This window comes from Oreochromis niloticus, linkage group LG10 (assembly GCF_001858045.2).
Source record: "Oreochromis niloticus isolate F11D_XX linkage group LG10, O_niloticus_UMD_NMBU, whole genome shotgun sequence".
Lineage (NCBI taxonomy): Eukaryota > Metazoa > Chordata > Actinopteri > Cichliformes > Cichlidae > Oreochromis > Oreochromis niloticus.
In genome coordinates this window covers 20131317-20152893 of record NC_031975.2, presented here as the reverse complement: position 1 = coordinate 20152893, position 21577 = coordinate 20131317, and the positions used below count along the sequence as shown (strand labels likewise).

General features: G+C 39.1%; 1 protein-coding gene across 2 annotated transcripts in view; it reads right to left on the bottom strand.

Annotated features, from left to right (window-relative positions):
• Positions 1-21577, bottom strand: part of LOC100534588 (glucocorticoid receptor) — a 57906-nt gene that overhangs the window by 9477 nt on the left and 26852 nt on the right. Inside the window, exons 3-5 of one of the 2 annotated variants that reach the window (XM_003446939.5) lie at positions 10098-10267; positions 7675-7701; positions 3651-3767 (exon numbers count right to left, since the gene is read on the bottom strand). In XM_003446939.5, coding sequence (XP_003446987.1) covers positions 3651-3767; positions 7675-7701; positions 10098-10267 — 314 coding nt within the window. The remainder of the gene's footprint in view (positions 1-3650; positions 3768-7674; positions 7702-10097; positions 10268-21577) is intronic. The other variant, XM_005452584.4, reaches the window with a different exon arrangement.

Genomic DNA, 21577 nt, shown 5'->3' with positions numbered 1-21577 from the left:
CAGAAAATGCTTTATTAAAATAAATTGTTCATAAGTGTGTTTTCTACAAATGTTTTGTGCAAGGTGCAATTAAAAAATTCAGCGATTCTATGCATAAAAAGCATAAGCTCTACCTCATTTTACCTCATTTCAGGCTGACTGGCTAATTTTGACCTTTCAAGGTCCATCTCCTTTCTAGGCACTGCTATTGTTTTTAGATCGCTTTCTGAAAATCCTTCACTGTGCAGCTCAAAGATCAGCTATGACTCCAAGAACAAATGGGGTTTTTTCTTGGAAGAGTGTGCAGTGTCCAAGACTGAACATCAGTTCAAGAGCCAAATATTTAGCTCAAACGGTCTCTGCTGTGGTACATGCCCTTTGTGCGCCCAGCTGCAATATGTAATAGGTAGTATTTTTGCCACATAAACACAATTTTTGCCACACCTGCAGTTCTTCTGCAGATGTCAGATTGGACTCTCTGGAACCTTGTCCTCATAACTAAAAAATAATGCAAGATAAAGGCTCGTGATTTTGACGAATTGGAGGAGCCCCAATGGGTATTGCAGACATACTTCTAGGAACAACAGCATCTCTGGAAGAGATCCAGACATGCACAAGGAGCAAACCCTGGAGGAAAGGGTTGCTTTTCCATGGGCTGGGCAATGGAACTAAAATTAAAACTAAAATGAAAACATATAGAGTCAGTGAAACTAGAACTGTAAAAACAATTGAAATAAACTGATCTGACCAAATGATCTGGCTCTAGAAACACACAGAATACAAAAAAGTTACTTTGTGACATAAAGACAGGCTATTATGTCCTGAAGTGAATAATCAGTTCAAAATTAGCTTTCACTGTTTTACTGCACAGTGTAATTAACCTAGAAAAATCAACGTTGTAATGCATCCATGTATGTATAAACACTTCTATATTCCCAGTTAACGCTAATAGGTTATTTAAGTTACACGCTTGCTTCATCCCACCTTACAACATGGATGAAGAAATTTCACTTTGAGTTTTAACAAACCAGTTAAAGATCAGGAGAGTGCCACATGCTGGTCTCTGCCCAGTAAACAGGTACAAAATCACAAAAAGATTTCCATTTATGAGGACATATGACTTAACAGTGGATTTTTTTTGTTGCTTTTTTTGTTTTTGCAGCTTCTCTCCATCAGTGTGACATCAGTGAAACAACAGAAATGGCAAATTGCGGTGTTTTTTGCCCACAACTGTACATTATCTAAGCCTCATTTGAACATTTTCTGCAACTAAATGTACAAAACGTCAGACTTTGAGAGGTTACCATGAAAAAACATGTTTTTCCTACTCTACCTTTTTTAATTTCCTCTCTTGGTGTTTCTATGGCAACTAAGAGCCTTTCTGCTGGGAGTCTGTCTGCTGATGCGCTGACTTCCATCAAATCCCTCTCTCTGTCTTTGTTCCTCTCACTCTCTGTGTGCGAACCTACCTTCACCCTTGTGTGACCAAAACTGCACTTTTAACATGTAATCTCACTCAACGCTGATTCACACAAACTAGTAACAGCAATTTCATTCCCCTAAGGGAGCATCAAGCGGAAACAGCACAACAAGCAGTTTCTTGGTTATAAAGCTGTTGTTTTGTTTACAACCTGTTGCTTCCCATGTCCATCTTCCTTAACGTTGTCACAACCTAACTTTGCACTATGTCCTAAACATCCATTAGATCAAGTAGAAAAATTTGAAAGGTCATCAGGTAATAGAAGTTTTGGAGGCTTGGACTTAGTAGTGAATTAAGCAGTGATCAGTGTGAACCATATAGAAGGCCATATTAGCCATTAGGCCATATTTAATGTATGTTTCTTTTTTTCCTTTGATCTTCCTTTATTTTTATACTAAACTACTAATCTCATCTGTAATCTAAAATGTTCTTTACATAGTCAATAATCTGTCATTTAGCTCAATTTTAAAGCTAAAATAAAAGAATGAGAGTTTACCTATTTTTGGAGGAAATTTCTGTGTCATTGGATTTATAACAAATTTAAAGTAAGTGAAATAAACTACTGTGCAAAAGTTTCAAGCCACTCCAATTTATTTATATCTTGCTAAAAAATGGGAAATAAGTGCAGCAATTTATTAAAATGTGTGCAAACTTGACTGGAAAACCTGGATTTAAGGCAAGAATAGAGCCAATATATGGTTTAACCATCTTTACTCTTCACCACATCTTTCTTGTAATTAAAGTACTCAAAGTTATTTGGATACTGACTGCTTTTTTTCCCTTTCTACCAGGATGATCACACACTGGTTCAATAATGTCGAGGTCTGGTCTCTTTAGACCAATGCATGAGTGTTTCAGTTTGTGTTTTTCATTTTTTATATGCTTTTATTGTACTGGCAGTGTGCTTGGGATCATTGCTGCACTAAAAAATTAAGCTGTTGCTAATGAGATGCTTTCCAGATGGTATTGCATGGCTAATCAAAATCTGACGCTACTTCTCTGTGTTTACAGTTCCATCAATTTTGACAACACTGGCTGAAATGCAGCCCCAAACCATGACAGAGCCTCCACTACATTTTACAGATGGCTGTATATGCTCACTGTTGGACCTCTCGTCTGACCTCCTTCATGCATACTGATGATAATTTGAACCAGAATTTAATTCAAATTTGGATTATTCAGTCGATAAGACTTATTGTCAAAGATTTTCTTTCCAGTTCTTGTGTAATTTGTCCTCAATTTACCTCAGTTTTTTTCTATGATTTCCATTCCTTGTGAATGATTTCATGACAACCACTCTTTCACTGAGACCACACTGCCAGAATGCGCCTTTCTTAGCTGTCGCTACAGCTCTGCATCACTGGCTTCCTTTTACTAAATAATGTGATTGTTTGTTTTTGCAATCAGAGTTATATGTGCATGCTCCTGCTCCTGATTGGTGCTTCCACTTGGCTCATGTTCACTAGATCATCTGGGATTTGGACCAGAGACCTCTTGCGACCCTAGCGAGAATTATACTGCCTAGACCAGCGTTTCTTTAAATGAACCACTGCAAGTAGAACATGGACATCCAAGGAGAAAGGAGGACACTAGGTAAAATTAATACTTGAAGGGGAAATTAGGTTACTGGTACAATTAATTTCATTAAATGAACCAATTTGGATCAGTTTTTATTAATGATTGATTACAAATTGTGTGGGACATGAACTTTTTTCAGCTTCTGAAGTTGGGGCTTCCCGAAAAACTTTCAGAACCACTGCCCTAAACTAAAGCTGCTCGCACTGAATCACAGCTGCCCTGAATGACAAATTGGCTGCACTTTGAAGCAGCTGCAGGGATTACTGCTGCAGTTTGGCTGTGGCACTGGTCTAGTCATGGTGGAAGCCAAGATGAAAGAAGAGCAGTCAATATTATAGGCTGAACATAAGCCAAGTGGAAGCACCAATCAGCAACAAGCCCTTGCACATACAGATGAGAGTCCAAGAACAGAGTAATTCACACTTTAAGAGATGAACTGCCACATCCACCTTTGTCTGAATGATCCAATCAAATCCCTGCTGGAAATATAACCAGCACAGGTACTTTACTTTACTTCACAATATTGCACATAAGACAAGATAAAGATGCCCAGTTTTTCATTAAAGCTTTGAATGTTGGCTGGACTCATTTAAAGATGGGTCTGATCATTTACCTTCCAAGTTCATTCCAGCTTGAAGACATTTTCTGAAGCGGCAGGCTGGACAGTTCTTCCTGCGGATCTTATCAATGATGCAGTCATTTCTCCCTGCACACAGGTAGTTGTGCTGGCCTGTAAATAGAAGAAGGAGAAGAAGGAGGGGGAAAAGAAGACATTAGCTAGCAAAGAATGTTTGAGAAGGATTAGCACGAGCAATATCTATGACCACACTAATCACCTGTTGATTCTACAGTAAGCCTAACAGGCTTGTGGGATCCCTTTGGTGTTAACAGCTTCACTTCCACAACTATGCACTTAGACTAGACGGTCTTTGGTCTTTGAGAGTAACGCACAGTCCATATTATCAACATTCCGATTATGGAGCATGCACCAGATTCCAAAACAGGTCAACATTTGATTATAGAGCATGGATACTTTTGATTTCTTAATAACCCTTTGTTACACAAGAAGGAACAGTTGATTTGTGACCACAATGAGGAAGTCATGTGAAGTCAATCACCACCTAAACTACTTTTTTTTTTTCTGATTCTCTCAGATATCCAAATGAGCGTTATTCTCAGCACTTTTCTATAAAGCACATTTTGGCCTGGTTGTCACCAATTCTCTTAGCTTTGTTATCTTTGGTTAAAATACTTTAATTACAATATCTTGTATTTTTTTAAATAAAAAATCATATTTAAATCCGGATACACATGAGTCTCAGAGCCGAAGACTAAGTTATTTTGTTTCTTGCGCGTTCTTTTTGCTGATTAAAATTTGCCCCAAAATGATCCTCATTGCAAGTTTACAGTGGAAGGACAAACATGCCTGAGGATAAATTTGGCATTTCCTACATTAACATTGCCTCTTGAACACTTACAAGATCACAATCTGCAGCATTTTGTCAATATAATTTTCAGGTCTGTATTTTTTAGCTGTGAAAGTCCTCACTAAATCATTGGGCTGTTGCTCAATATTTTATGGGCTACGCTTGAAGATCTACTTTATGTCTCAGTTATGTAGTCTTGATGCAACAGCGTTTTTGTTCCAGTGCATATAACACTTATACGACAGGACCTGAGAAGTATCAGATTAACCACTTTCCTTCTAGCAACAGATATGCTTTTTATTTTTGTGATGAGTATTCAGTAGATAACCTATGCTGTGGAATTGGTCATAGTTTAAAGTTTCACTGTGACACTTCTTTGAAATCAAAATGGGATGATTAACTAGAAGTATCTTTGATTTTCGCCATATGAGTCACTAACCCAACCAAGAATTTCATATGAGGTGTTTACTCTGAAAAACAGACCATGGGCAGTTATTTAGAAAAAGTTGCAACTAATTGACATCTGCCTGTGGAAAGGATTCACAATTTTTTCACCACTTCCTTCAGTTGCCAGTCACTGTCAATGGAAAGTCAAGCACATTTCTATGTTTCATTTCCACTGGCTTTACATAGAAGTCTGCTTTTTCTCACAGTTGGAATTGTGTATTATTGTCCTCGTTAAGACTGCTTAAACATAGGACACACTATAAAATGCACAAATCACAAATTAGAAGAGTTAAAAAAAATATCAGGAATGCAGGCTACTTTTTCGACTTTGTGTTTACTCACTGGATTTGTGCTGCAAAGCACCAAGCGTCAGACTATAGTCTGCTCCAGCTCTGCAACACATAAACATCCCTCCTCTATCATTTGTGGTGTTCCTGTGAAAAATGCTAAGTTCAAAAGCCTATCTTATCAAACGAATATGTCCGTTCTGTGCGATTGAATTTCTACATTGTAGCTTACTATGGCGGGGAACGGTGAAAAGCCTACTTATTAGTCACTCGTGTTATAATAGCATTACTCATCATGGTGTAATGGCTGTTCTACGCATTATAATGAGTGGCAAAAGCAGAGGACTCAATAAATAGTCTTTTCATGTTACTGAAACTCATTATAATAGATGATACAACAAACTCTCCAGAAACCATTCATTTATTTTTTTATAGACCCGCTGAAAACCTTCTGCATGATTGCAGGAAAAACTCATTGACTGTATACAAAGTCACCAGCGTCAGTATTCCCCCTAGGGTGGAGGATGAACACTGATCTCCTAATGTGCCCTGATCTTTAAAATGTAATGCTTTTGATGCTTTTTGACCTAAAGGGCATTTAATTATACTGCTGGAGACATCTAATAAAACGGAAGAGCAATATTCCACAGTGTGTGACAACTTAAATTTCGTGGGCACTTAAAAAGGAAAGGAACACTATATAAATATGAAAAGAAGCACTATATAAAAAGAATCATATTATTCAATTAACAACATAAAAAATAGTACGTGCCTTTGTATACAGCAAAGCTTATCCAGTGCTGTTTTCTTGCATATTTGACACACGTTTCAGGTCATAAAACACATTTTAATATTAGATAAAGAGAAGCCAAGTAAGTATAAAGTAAGTAAGTATAAAATGGTGCTTTTAAATGATGATTTCATTCATTAAAGGACAAAAAGCTATCTAAGCCTTCCTGTCCCTTTGTGAATAACTAATTGCCCCCTAAACTTAATAACTGGTTGTGCCACCCTTGGCATCAAGAGCTCCAATCAAGTGTTTAACTGTCATTGAGCTTTTTACATTATTGTGGAGGAATTTTGGCCCACTCTTCTTGGTGGAATTGTTTTAATTCAGCCACACTGGAGGGTTTTCAAGAATGAATGACCTGTTTTAAGGTAATGCCAAATCATCTCAATCTGATTTAAATCCAGAGCCTTAACTAGGGCACTGAGATTCCCTCTCTATTTACAAGTAACTTCTTTACAACAGTAGCATCCTGCTGGTCCACCAGTGGGCAGCTCATACTGTGAAGAATGAGCAGCAGGAAGGGTTTGGTTTGCATTAACAAGGAATGAACATGACTAAAAATGATCGGTTAACAGTAAAATATGTTCACAGATATGATTGTACAAACAGGGATGCATACAGAAGCTACAGTGATCCAGGCAGAAGCTGAAAAAGAACCGAAGCTTAAACAGAGTCATTGTTCCCTGTCTGACCAGCACAGACACAGAGAAAATTAGCACAAAAAGCAGGGATCAGTGCTGCTATAATGCATATTACAGGTGGCGAAACTAATCCAGATGTCCACATAGAAATCGTGATGAACGCGCTACGAAACCCAATAATAATCATGATATTCCACAATAAAAATTGGTGGTGTGATGACAAGATTGGAGCTGACTGTTGCAGCCATCGCTGATATCACAGAGAGTCATTGCAAACAACGGCGTAAACAGCCATCTGCGGTGTCAAAAGTGCCAACTGAATCCCACTGGTATTCTCCCTCCCTTGTCCTGCCCTAATCTGCTAACAAGGGTCTGGCACGACCCATCAGCAGTGGTTGGTGAAGCCCGTAGCTGGGTTTATGGTTGGCACTGTGAACTCAGAGTCAGGAGGTCCTGAGCTTAAACGTGACCAGTGGAAGGGAATCCACTTTTGGATTCTGTAAAGGTAAACCACCAAATGTTTAGTATTTCATAATTCGCTTCATAATTAACAGAAGGATAAATGTAACTACAATCTGATAAAAATGTGAACAAGATGTAATTTTAAATGTACGATTTTTTAGTTTAGAATGCTTAATGGGGGGGTGGCAGAGGTTTCATTTCTCATGTCAGATCACAGGAAGTAATGTGGGTTAAGTGCTGAAAGAACAGACCTAACTGGAGACAGCATGTGATTGCGTTTAGATCTATCATCCTAGAGGAAGATAAGATGAGGGGCATTCCAGACAGAAAATGAAGAGTGCAAAAATCATTCACAGGCAATTTATGCTGATTTAAATGACCAAATCAGTACATTTGCATGCATTAACAGATAGTTGGCAGAACAGGCTATGCATGTTTCTAGGCAGATTGATCAGTGCTGAAAAAGTACAGGGGACATGGGCAAATCATGAATGCTAAAATTTCCATCATCGTCATCATCATCATAATAATAATCATTATTATTACTATCATTATTATTATTATTAAAAGTGTATTTATTTACCATCTGTGTTTTGTCGTGCTCTCCATCCTTCCCCATAGAGACAATGACCAGAGAAGGAAGAGGGGGAGAGAAAAACAAAAATGACAGGTATGACTTTCTCATTGCTACTGTAGGCAGTTATTTTCAAAGTGAAATTGCACTTCATATCGAATGCTTGGCAGTTACACCAGCACTGCATAACAAATACCGACATGCTGGATAACCGTTAATCATAATCTTAGTATACCATAGAAGTAAATACCAAGGGTTCTTGTTTACAGTTTCAGTCTATCTGTATCTGTTTCAGTCTATCTGTATCAGTTTGTCTGATACTTTTTTTCTTTTTTATGTAGGAGACTGCGAAAAATAAATTCCATTAAAAACCGGCCCTGTTTTAATCCTTAACTGCTGCAGAAGTCAAATAATCCATCTACACCGTGGCCCCAAATATTCAGAGTAACGATTTCCCTAAAGCAAGTCTGATCGCCAGCAACGCATAGAAATGAAAGAAAAGGACAGGGCTATGTTAACTGATACCTGAAGTTAAGTGAGTCATTTCTGTGCATCTTCAGTAAGTTTGGCCAATGATAAATAGAAGTTGGATGTCTTAGGGTTAGTCGCTAATAATGACTTAAAATACACCTCAGAAAACCCTATCTAAGCAACCTGTAACACATCTGCAGAGGCAGCTTGTAGAAAGAAAGGGAATGGAAAGAGAGAAGAGAAGCTCAGGGAGGAATGCATGACAGTAAAAGCCTTTAATGCAAAACACGGTTTGTCAAATGCATTCTTGCCCTTCCCTCCAAAGCATTCTGACACACAAACCATTTAGAGATAAATATGCACATTGAAGTATATATGTAGCTAACCTTTTCTTACTTGTTTGTGCACATATTAAATAGGTCTATGTAACCACTGTGGTTCAACAAAAGTATAATCAAATCAAATCAAATACCTTGCCTGTGACAAGAACCAAGTACCCCATTAGAAGATACGCTCACTGGACATTTTATTAGGTACACCTGCTCAACTGCTTGTTAACACAGATATGTACAGAGCCAGTTGCATGGCAGCAACTGAGCGGGAATAAAGGTGACATAAGTGACTTTGAATGCAACATGGTTGTTGGTGCCAGACAGGCTGGTCTGAGTATTCTGAGCTGGGATTTTCCCACAGAACCATCTCTGGGGGCTGCAGAAAATGGTCCAATAAAGAGAAATATCTAATGAGTCTCTAGAATGCCCTGGCATTCTCTGGGTATTTTTGCCAGAGGTCAGAGGAATGGCTACCCTGCTTTGAGCTGCTAGGAAACCAACAATAACTTGTTCCAATCAGGATATGGTGAACAGCACCTCTGAATGCACAGCATGTCAAACCTTGATGCAGATGAACTACAGCAGCAGAAGAGCACACAAGGTCCCACTCCTGCCAGCTAAGAATTGGAAACTAAAGCTACAATTTCACATGGACTCAACAAAATTGGACAACTGAAAACACTTGAAAACAACAAGCGTCAGAGTTTAGTGTAAACAACATGAAAGCATGGATCCCTTCTGCCTTGTATAAAAGCGGTCAGGCTGGTGGTGGTGTTGTAACAGTGTGGGGGATACTTTCTTGGCACATTTTTGGTCCCTTCACACCAACTGAGCATTGCTTAAACTCCTCAGCCTCACAAAGCTTGAATAATCCCAAGCACATTTTTCTTTAATAAAAATGAATTCACTGTACTCAAATAACCTCGACAGTCCAGCAGATCACTATTGGCCTGTGGTGGAACCGGAGAGTCATATCAGCCAACAAATCTGCAGCGACTGTGTGATGCTAACAGGTCATGTAGTGAAATCTCTGAGGAATGTTTCCAGCACCTTTCTGAATCGATGCCATGAACAATTAGGGCAAAAGGGGGTCTAAACCAGTATGGTAAGGTGTACCTAATAAATTGGCAAGAGAGCGTGGCCACTTTATTGGAAAGCTGGAAAAGAAAATGGAAAGATGATATTTCTGGATTACGGCCTTTCCTCTGCACGCTTTGGTTTTGTTGGTAATTAAAACCAGTGGTTAGCAGTCCCTGCTTTGAGGCATAACAAACAGGAAGGGGAATAAAAGAGGTGGAGAAATACAAGTAATGTACTAAACTCACAAACAATTGAAGACATAAGAGCTCACCATGCACTCTACTATTCAACTGTGACCCTGAACTTAGAGAAATCATTAAATTTTCTTTTTCAGGACAGAGCAGAGATGTGCAGAAGCATCAAGAGCTGTAGTGTAATGGGAGAAAACTTGTAATAAATACTAACAATTTAGTGCATATGCATATAAGCATATGTAATTTAAACATTCATAGTACCATCATTCAAAGTAAAACTGAATTTCCAGCATGAATGAGGAGTGTGTCGTGTCTGAGTGATTGGGGCAGTGGGTGCAGATTGCGGAAGACCAACCTTCAACGGCTCTCTTGAAGAAAACTTTGCAGCTGCCACATGTTACAACCCCGTAATGGCATCCAGAGGCCTCATCTGAGCACACCAAACAGATCTTATGAGTCTGCCCACTGGTCTTGGATTGGGCAGGTACCACAGAGCTGCTGATCTCTCCTTCTCTGGGTGATGAACTGTAATATGTAGAGAGAGGAAAGAGGGGGAAAACATATGTCAAGAATGCTGATTTGCAGCATAGAAATATCATGTGTAGGGTGACTCATTCACACCACCTTTGAATGAGCCCAAATTTAGTCATGCAATTTTCTGAAAACGGATCCCAAATATACACATTATTACAGAGACACAACAAATAAACACTGGCCACTGCTAGAACTGAACATTATCCTATTTGCTAATAGGCCTGTGACAGTCAACTTGTATCATGCACCGACTCAAATCTTAGGGTGATAAAAAAAATGCATCCCTCATCGGAATTCAAACCCTCATAGTGTTTGCAGTGTTTTCCCCAGGTTGACACAACCCAGTGATGAGCCAGATGTCTTTTCATTAATGCTTAAAATGAAAAACAAATCAACTGTAGGCCAAATCCAATGAAGCCTATCACTAATAGCTTCTCTGTGCGGTATCTAGGCTCTAAATCTCAGTCCAATCTTCTAAGTGTGTTACGATACAAAGTAAAGAATTGAATAAACTTCTTGAGAAGTGTAATCACACACGGTCATACACGTTGTTATTTCCACTGAGAGATTTACGCACATGAAGTGCACTGTGAGGCTTAACTAGTCACTAAGACCAACTTGACAGCTGCACTGCAAGTCAAGTGGCAGGATGCAAACCAAGAATACGCTACGTCTGCTGTGTTCGACTGACACTGCTGTGTAATCCATCACAGGAATTTGACCGCATTAAAGGGCTTAAATCTTTCCCCTGTTGTTTGTTTTGGTAGCACACTAGTTGGAATGTATATGGGGATTATGTAATAGGATTAGCTTGCTAAGCCTGACAATGACTTTGCGTTCAGGTCTATAGATATCTTGGCTCCAGTGCTGATACAACATCACTTCTCAACTAAGGCCTCAAGTGTTTTGCTGTCCATTTTCTCCACATGTTCAATCAGAACTGGAAAGTACAGTGGATTACATTAACTGGAACTTTGAATCCACCTTACAGATCAGGAGCATTGCTATCTAAAAAAGCACGACCCAAATTCACAGGGCCTGGTTTCTCATGGTCACTGGAAAGATGACACTTGCTTATGTAAATTGGACCGCAACCAAGGGGAGTAGCGTTGATGGATCTTGGAAGACACCCTAAGCTAAGATGTCTATTCATATCTATGGTGAGCTAGTCAAGATGACTCCAATGCAGCCAAGTTCGAATGGTATCTGGATTCAGAATGCAGTCCCAGCTTAACTTCTGATCCCCATCTGAGCAAAGTATGCAATCACAAAACACAGAATACTTTTTCACAAGTACTGTTCCACCTCACCACAAAAATAAATGCACGTCTGTTAAATATGCATACCTCAATTTCAGACCTAGTTTTCTGCATCACTATAACCTCAGTGGCTAAGTATGGTTCATTGTGAAACTTAACAAACCCACAAATTGAAACTATTAGGAGTTTCAGCTAGAGGTACAGTAATCTGCTTCAATAGTCTAATCAATTTTGGTACCTATAGGTTACATGCAGACAATGTATATACAAAACAGTCCTTTTACCCTTATTGTTCAGTTGATCCTGTACATAGTCCAAATATTAGGACACACCACTGATCCTGATGCAAGATGGGATTACTTATAAGGATTTTTATAATAACTGAATGACTACTAATTTTAATTACATGATATGTCAGTTAAAAGGCTATTGTCATTACAGAGCCAAAATATCGATATGCTAGTGTGTGTGCTACATCCGGATGCTTCCTGGTCACAAGGGATCTGGCAGAGTTTCATACAAATATACTGATGGGCGATTATTTTTCATTTCTTATGCAGTCATACAGTCATGTTTTCACAGGGCTCGATGCGGTCCTTTCACAGGACTTTTTAAATTAGTTGTTTTAAGAATGAGGATCATACCAAAAACAAACATCTATGCTATTCGTTCATCATCAACCTGGCAAACAACTGCGCTCGGGGTGTCACAGCTTTATAAAATCTGAAGTCATTAGGTAAATCATTTCCAGCATGAGCAACTGAGCCGTAATCGTAAGGAAACAAACACAGAACACCTCATTATGACAGGTATTGCATAATATTGTAGATGAAGTCTATAAAATTTGCTTTCGCAAATGTGGAATTTCCCCAACATGTCCGTTTGGGATGCTACAATACAAATTCAAGCAGATCTTAAAAGAGTTAAAAGCCCAAGCATTTCAGTGGACACAAACCCCTTTAATTCTTTTTTTCTGAGACATCTGCTTTGAACAGATGCAGATTAATTTACAACCTGATGCGTTCAAGTGAAAACACAAACTTAGATCTTCATTGTTATAGCATAATAAAATTAATTATGACAGCGCAGTGGCATGATGGTTAGCACTGTTGCCTCTCCAGGTACTCTGGCTTCCTCTCACAGTCCAAAGACATCCAGTTAGTGGGGTTAAGTTAATTGGTGAATCTAAATTGCACATAGGTTTGAATATGAGTGTGAATGGTTTGTCTGTCTCTCTGTGTTAGCCCTGAAGCAGACTAGCAACCTGTCCAGGGTGTACCCTCTCATCCTATGGTTGTCGCTTCTAAGGATAAACGGAAGAGAATAGATGGATGGAAATCATATCAACTTTCAATGTGTTTAAACTTTATTTGCCACACTGGAACTCTGTGAATGTTGGCAAATGCTCCTGCTATGTGCTCATCTTTCTGGTGCTCTCATTACTCGTCTACTTCAAGGAGCAACTGATGAAACTGTGGACACTTATTATGGGGCAGTGCTTGATCTGTAAATATCTGGACTTCTAGGAGATCACAAAAAAGTGGCCAGTGAAGTGGGAGACCACCTGAGACCAATCATCCGATTTGAACAAATGTAAACACAGAAGATTAGAAAGTCTTGCAAATACAGGCATCTTGTCCTCGTCCCTCTGCAGCTGAAGTGGATTAACTGAATGAAGCCAATGTGTCTGTTTAGATTTTCAGCCATCTAGCTCACAATTGTAGTTGATCTTATTAAAACTGAAGAAGCCTCTTGGATGAAGGTAAAACGTCATCAAAAAACTTAATAAAGTCCAGTCATCTTCTTTTAAGCTCCTAAGACTATGCTATAGTGTGTCCTGTGCATGAAGACAATGTAGCAGAGTTAATTTCAATGACCAAAAATTGCCATCATAGTTTTTCATCAACAACCTTTTTTCTGAAGAAAATGGGATAATAACTGAAAAAAAAACTTATGCACAGGGGGAAAAAAGGAATTTTTTTTGCTTTGTCAATGGATAAAAATTAGATGAAAACGTAGAGACAAGATCCAATTAGAAGTGAAGTAAGGTTAGATGCGCGGATTTGATCTGGCACTGGCAAATAATACAGCTAGCTTTCATGCTCCCCGTTTGTCATGAAAATGTGACAAAATATCAACTGCTTGGGAAGAAGAGGACAGTAGACATATTGACACATTTTGTATTTGATATCACTGAAAAGAAGATGCTTTGAAAACCGTATGGAGCAACCCTCATGACCAACTTTTACACTTTTTATTTTGGGTCAACTGAATAAATCTCATATTGAGTCTACTTTAATGTTATAATATTTAATCAACTTAAGCTAGATTAAAAATAAAAGAATTTAGATGCCTAAATTATGGCTAAGACTAAAACAAAATTTCCTGTCAAAATTAACACAACTGCAACGTAGAGTAGCTATATTTTTTTTAAATTATCTTATCACTTCTTTTATTCTCATTTTTAATGTTTAAAAGTTCAATAAACAACAACAGTACAACAACAACAAAAAAATGTCACATGCTACAAATTTCTATTCTGGTCTGTTACGGCATGACTCAGCTGCTGGTAATGTAAAATGACCACAGGGTGGTGTTTGGATTAAAGATTTATAACCCCCCACCCCTACTTGCGAGCCATTTCATATGCTCCTCCCACTGCTGAGACATCAAGTGTGGCTCTGAGCCATGTAGCACAGAGTCAAGCCTCATTAGGAATGCATACTGGGCCAGAGCACAGCAGACGTGCACACAGTCGATCGCTCTCTGATGCACACACTCACACGGGCAACAGGGTTTGTATGCACTGACAAACAAGCCAACTCTGCACAGTGATTAAGACACAAAGTGCCAAATGTACACATGCAGAAAAGAGAAGTGTATTAACCCACCTACACACCTACATACGCATTAACCAATACTTTCCAGTGGGGGGCTTTGAGCAAAAGGCACGAATAAACACAAAAAGCAGGTTGCAGTTCATGGCCCTTTGCTGCTCTTTCATCACCCACACTGCCTTTAGAGTGTGTGTGTGTATTTGTGATTTACTGCACGGACTTTGCTGTATCAGTCTAGAACCTGGTCTTAAAAGGCAAATGAAGGAAAGTAAAGGCTGGGCCATGATGACAGTGATTTCCCACACCCTTTTACTTCTACCTACAAACATCGCTTTCGCTACGTGCCTTTGTGTGTGAACACATGCTAAGAAAGAGTATGTTTCTAAAAATAGCACATGGTGTTTATTGTAAATTATATTCCATTAAAATGGATCCTGATTTATAACTAATCGCAGTAACGTGTTGTTTAATGGACACCAGTAAAAATTATATTATGTGATATAGCAGTAGAAGACATAGAGCAGCATGGATAACAGTCTTAAATAAATAAATTGCCCATAGCAGCCATGGATAGACTGCGTGAACTGAACTGAGCTGACCTGATCTGTCACTGGGGAATCATATAGCAGTAACTACAGTGGGAACTGATATACAGTAAGCCTAGTTTTTCCATTCAGATCAAAGCTTTTTTAGGCTAATGTGTGGGAGCAGAAAGTATGAGGTGCCCATGGGAGGGAAGTAGAAAATAAGAGCATTCACAGTGTTGGATACTGACACATACTGAAAGTGACTGTAGCTGCTCCATTCGATAAAACGTCGACATTTTTATGTGAAATTTTCAACTGACAAGCAAAAAATAAAAAGCTGTTTGGACACTGATTTATGATTTTAACTGAGAATTTGCAGGTTTATTTTAGATATACTTGATTGTAAATATGTAATTTTTATGAATGATATTTGCAAAACAAAACAAAACAACAAATGCTGCAAATAATTCTTGACACGGAGCACAGTTTCAAATTTGAAATCTGTTGTGTAACAAAAGCCCTGGGCTCTGAAAAAAAGGAAGTCTGACAGTTTCACATAAGATGGCATTTTAAGTTAGTGATAGCATGTGAGGAAAAGTAGCCTGCATCCCTCCTCTAGCAAATATTAGTCAGTGTAGTAAAATATAAAAACAATAAGTCTGTTCTCCATTTTTTAAGCCATTGTGTAATTTTACCGCTTTACTGTACTCTTCCTTTGCTGCCTCTTGCTACTCTCACTTCCTCACTCTCATCACATCCGTCTCTCACTAACTCTCTCTTCCTTTCTCACTGCTCACTCCACCTCATTTTCCAAGTTATATAATATTCGCATTACGGCCGCTGGGGCAGACGCCCTCCAACCCCACCCCAGCCTGGCCTCTCAGCCAATCCAGTGCCACTACTTGCAGGGAGTATGGAGGAGGTCAGGCGAGTCATGGGATTATCCAACTCACCTACCCGGGAACGCGAATACATGGCGTATGTGTGTGTGTTTTCAGTGTGTGTTGCTAATAGGAACCTGTGTGTTTGTTGTTCTGGTCTTCAAATTACTTAAGCAGAGCCTTTGGTTGCCAGAGAGGAGCGGGGTTATAAAGCTACCCTTGTTTCAAAAATTGTCATGTGATTGTGTCATGGCTCCCTCTTTTCTTCTCCCTTCTTCCTCTTGCTAAACAACACTCACCCACCAACTCTGCCATCCTCGCATGTGAATGTCTAAATCTCCTACGCACGGCTGTCATTTCAATCATCATTTCATAGCATCAGTCACTTCTTCCCCAACCTAAAACTTGAACATTTGCTCGCGACTATCCTCACAAAGTTTTTTCAAAGTATCTTCGAAGCAAAAATCAAATAGATGTGAGACTCAAAAGAAAAAACTGAAAGCATGACGGTTTCTTCAAATGTTGCATTTATACTTCCCTGAAAAAGTCTTTGCGCCATGCAGTGTGTGACTGCAGCCTGTAAGAAGGAAGGTGCACGACACTCAAATCTGTTGCTGGGATCCCTTCTCACCTTTATGCAAGGAGTGCTGGACTATAGTCCCCTTAATTTGATAATACTAGAGAATGCGCAAATATCAAGCATAAATTATGTCTCAACTACTATGACATGAACATAACTTCAAAAAAATCCTACTCAAGAAATTTGTCCACCAGCTCTTTTTCAGGATGGTTTTAAAATGAAGTTCAAAAAGATAGCACACAAGTGAAAGCACAAATAAGTACCTCAGCCTAACAGTTCGACTTCCTCTCACACGTAGCAACAGTTTGTGCCGTGCCATTGCTACTGCGTCTTCTCCTTCTCCTTCCCTCAATGCTGCTATGCTCAAATATACACCAGACACAGATGCCCACAAAGAATCATTAGCAAAGTGGACACAAAGACATCTCATTAGCACTAATTTCCACTGTGGCAGGCAGTGAACTGGGGAATTTTTAGAACTAAATGAGTTACTTCAATCTGTTCTGTCGCCTCTTTTCATCAGGAATTAGTGGAATTTATTCCTTCAACTTGCACTGTGTAGTCAGGGTTGCTCAGTAGTGAAGTAAACACAATGCAAAGTGCTGCACAGCAATCATCTTAATGTTATGATTAAGCATAACATTACGTTAGGAAGTGGTTCTTTTTAGAGGCAAGAGAAAAAGAGAATTACAAGACAAGAGAATTAAAGCAGTGAATGACCTGATTCAGAGCTGCTGCAAAATAGTTTAGCTTTAAAGGTTTTTCTCTCTCAGTAGCTTCGTGTTTTGGATTTTCTAAGGCTTTGGGGATTTATGATATGCTGTTGTGTTGTGAAAACAAACAACTAGACTATCTAAAAACTGTTTATGAAACACAATAGGGAATATTCAACATTATACCTACACTTTAATAGGAAGACCTGTCCAACTGCCCTGATGTCTGTTCAGCCAATCACATGGCAGCAATCTATTGCATTCATGCATGTAGTAACGGTCAGGACGACAAGTTTCGCAATGAGGATTAAAGGTGATTTCAGTGGCATGGTTGTTGATGCCAGATGGGCTAGTCTGAGTATTTAAGAAACTGCTGAATCTGCTGGGATTTTCCCACACAGCTATCTCTAGAGTTTACTGAGAATGGTCCATCAAAGATAAAATATTCAGTGGGCGGCAGTTTATTGGGGCAAAAATGTCCTGTTGATGCCAGAGGAGAATAGCCAGACTGCCTTGAGCTGATAGGAACGCAATAGTTATTTAAATAACCACTTTTTGCAACCAAGGTGTGCAGAAGAGCATCTCTGAAAGCTTCATCAAAACGTGAAGCAGGTGGGCTACAGCTGCAGAAAGCCACAAAAGTACCATTCCAGTCAGGTAAGAACAAGGAACTGAGGCTACAATTCACAGAGGCTTAACAAAACTGGACAACAGAAGATTAGAAAAATGTTGCCTGGCCTGATGAGTCTCAGTTTCTGCTGTTACATTTTGTTTGAGTTATAACTTGGCTTAAAAAATATGAAAGCATGGATCCTTCCTGCCTTGTATTACAAGCTGATACTGCTGCTAGTGGTGTAATGTTGTGAGGGCATATTTTCTTGGCACAAGATATTTTCTTGGGTCCCTTAGTACCAACTGAGCATTGTTTACACCACCACAGCCTGACCACGTCTGTCCCTTTACGACCACAGTGTACCCATCTTACAATGGCTACAGGATAATGCACCATGTCACAAATCTCAAATAATCTTAAACTGGTTTCTGGATGACAATGAGTTCACTGCACTCAAATGACCTTCGTAGTCACTAGATCCCAATCTAGCAGTGCACCTTTGGGATGTGGTAGAACAGGAAATTCACATCATGAATGTGCAGCTGACAAATCTGCAGCAACTGTCTGCTACTATCATGTCAATGTGGGTGTTTTCAGCACTTTATTGAAGCAATGCCACGAAGAATTAAAGCAGTTCTGAGCATGAACGAGGAACCCAATAACAATGTGTAACTAATATAATGACCTGTGAGTGTATTAGCATTAGCAGCTTACGCGCTTTAATATTTTAGGGAAAAAAGATGTAAACAACAACCAAAAATAAAAAACAAAAACAAAGAAGAGATGGGGTGGGGTAGGGTGGAGTAGGACAGTTTGTTGGGGAAGGGCTAATACTTGTTTATTTAACATATTTGGCTTAGTTGAGTTGATATTGAGACAATGTAGGCCAGTATTCCATTTTTAATGTGAACTCTTATAAGGGCATTTCTTTCCTTGTTTCTGCTAATCCCCCCATCGCAGCAATTAATCGCTGCTATTCTTTTCACCATTTCTCTCGTACTTTATCATTTACAGTAATGATGTCGTGCATGTCATTACTAAGATCCAGACAGACAGACAGACAGACAGATGGCAGAAAGCGTGCAGCATCACCAAAACTATACCGCAGGAGTCTCGTCTCTGTGCCCCACTTCAGTTACACAGTCAGCAAAGACAAGCGCATGTGTGTAGGCAGACGAAGCCAGGAAGGAACAAATCAAAGCTACAGTAAGACTCAAACTGCAAAGTGTGTTAACAGTAAGGCCCACAGTAAGGCCCTTCTCCACTTTGATGTACAAGATAATTTGCAGAACAGAGGAGAGCAGTTAACCAAGAGACAAAACTTCTACTGTTCCTCTCTGAGAAGGGCATGGTTTAGGCTAGATGAGGTCACGTGCTAAATCCCTGGAGAGAAGTTATGCTGTATTGGAATGTGGAGCTTTACAGGAAATTGGGCCACATGGTGTCGACCACAGGGAGCAAAATGAAGGGCAATGGCACAATCTTGCAAGTTTATTCCAGTGTGAGATACAGACGATCTACTTTTTCAGACCGGTAGCGTGTTACATTTTTATAAGTATATACGTATATTTCAAAACACAGTGTGTCATTTGAATACAACAGGCAGCTTTTATACTTTTTTGATACAATAAAGCCCGGGAGCAGCTACACAATTACATTTAAAAAGGAAAAATTAATCATTTGCTATTTAACATATACGACTGCGAGAGAATGGAATATTTCAAGTACAACCACTCACACGTCACCCTTTTTCCTACAACCCTGTTCTACTTCAGTACATTTCAAAATATTATACACTTCTTTACAAAGCAGTATAAAATGATTCTGCAAAACAACACAAAAAGAACTTTTCATCACTGATTAAAAATCACAAATAGTCAATCTGTTGCTAATTTGTTATTTAAAGGAGACAAAATGTCAAAATTGAAATAAAACCGATTTTCTAGTCATCACATCTAAAATTTTCTCTTTTACCGATGCCATAAAGCCAAACAGTGTGCTCTAAAACCTCACAGTGGAACAAATGCTCAACGTTTTTTGGTTTTTTTCCAGCACGTCTTTGACCAAAAGCTGATTAATAAAATAAAGAAGATGACAGGATGATTCTAACACCAGTGCAATAAATCCTGTGTGCTGCGCAGCCTTATCACAATACAAGCGCGCGCGTGTGTGTGTGTGTGTGTGTGTGTGTGTGTGCAGAGAACCTCCAATTGCTCCCTGCAGATTCGATTTACCGCTGACACATTGTGTGTCTTAAATCAGATAGATGGCCAAGGCCTCAGGGTGCACAGCATTTCCCCTTGTCTTCTTATGTAATTAGCCTTCATTTAGGACTTTAATGCTTCAGCCTCAGAAGAAAGTCTCCTCTCTCCTTTCATGCACTTTTTCCTTTTTCTCTCTCACAACAGCATTTTGACAGGAAAGACACTTTTCCTCTCACCAACTCATGACTAATTACCATAAATGTCATCATTACCACTATTTTTACCATTATGTCAGAAATATTGTACTGCTGACTAAAAAGTATTAAGAGGGTGGCAGAAAGAATTTCCTTATCATGCTGCTTTTTTTTATAACATATGGAATGTTAAGCAAGAAGCAGTTACCTAACAGAGTATTTATGCTAAATAAATATTTATCATGGCATAAACATGTAAAGGACTGTACAGAGATGTAAACATCCGACTGTTTAAGCAAACTGGAAAAAATGATAATGCTGGGATAAGAAGCCCAAACACGTGCTTTCTCAGAATATAACATTGCCTTTTTTTTATTATGAAGAAAGAATTAGTGAAGTAAGCAGGAGATTAAAACATATTCCAAGATGACAACGCCAGGATTCATCAGACTCACACTGAGAAAGAGTGGTTCAGGGAGCATGAGACATCATTTTTGTTTCTTTGTTTTCCCAATATGTTATTAAAAAACACAATACTAAACAGAGACAAAGAACTGCCAAGAAACAAGAAAGGAAACAAAAGAAAAAGAAAAAAAAATACAGATTTGTATATTTCATATTTCATTAACGTTAGTATATGTGCGTGTTGCATGTGGAAGAACTTGCGATAATGCGGCTACGCGAGGCTCTATTCAATAAAATAATAATAAAAGAAGAAGAGATAAAGGCAAACATAAATGAATGAATGGAAAAGATGCCTCTGCAGTGTAGTAGTTCACACATTTGCTTGGCAAGTAAAAGATTGCTGATTTGGTTTCAGCCAGAGAAACAAAACCCCTGGCATCTGGTGTAGAAGTCTCCCAGATCATCTACACAGAACTATCTGCTGCAGTGGCCCCTTGTTACAAGGAAGTAACTGAAAGTAACCTTCGTTCTGTACTATAATTACACATAAAGAAGGTTACTTTCAAAGAAAGGTACTGGGGCGGGAGCTGGAAAACTACATGGCAAAGCTTAGAGCTTTGGACACCGGGGAAAGACCAGGACGAAGCTTTTCAGAAGCACTCGTGGTGGTTCAGGAGGGTGTCAATACTGGCCAGGTCACAAGTGTTGGACTGGCAACCACAGAGTCCAGACCTTAACCCACTTTGAATCTCTAGGATGTGATGGAGAAGGCTTTACGCAGCGGTCTGACTCTCCCATCATCAATACAAGATTTCAAAGACAAATGAATTCAACTCTGCAACACTGCATAAGAATAGAAGCCACTGTAACCTTAGCATCAAAAGTAAAAGTGGCCCAAAGAAATACTAGAATTTGAGACTTATTTTTGGCCCGGCAGTGTAAATGCAGGAGAAGTTGAGACACCGATATCACCTCAGTGTCTGTCCTGACACACCGCATGAAAAAAGGTTTACGTTTCTAAAGTCATAGACAGAGATGGCAGTAAGAATACTGACTGACTCGTCTTTGATTTATATATCATTACCTGC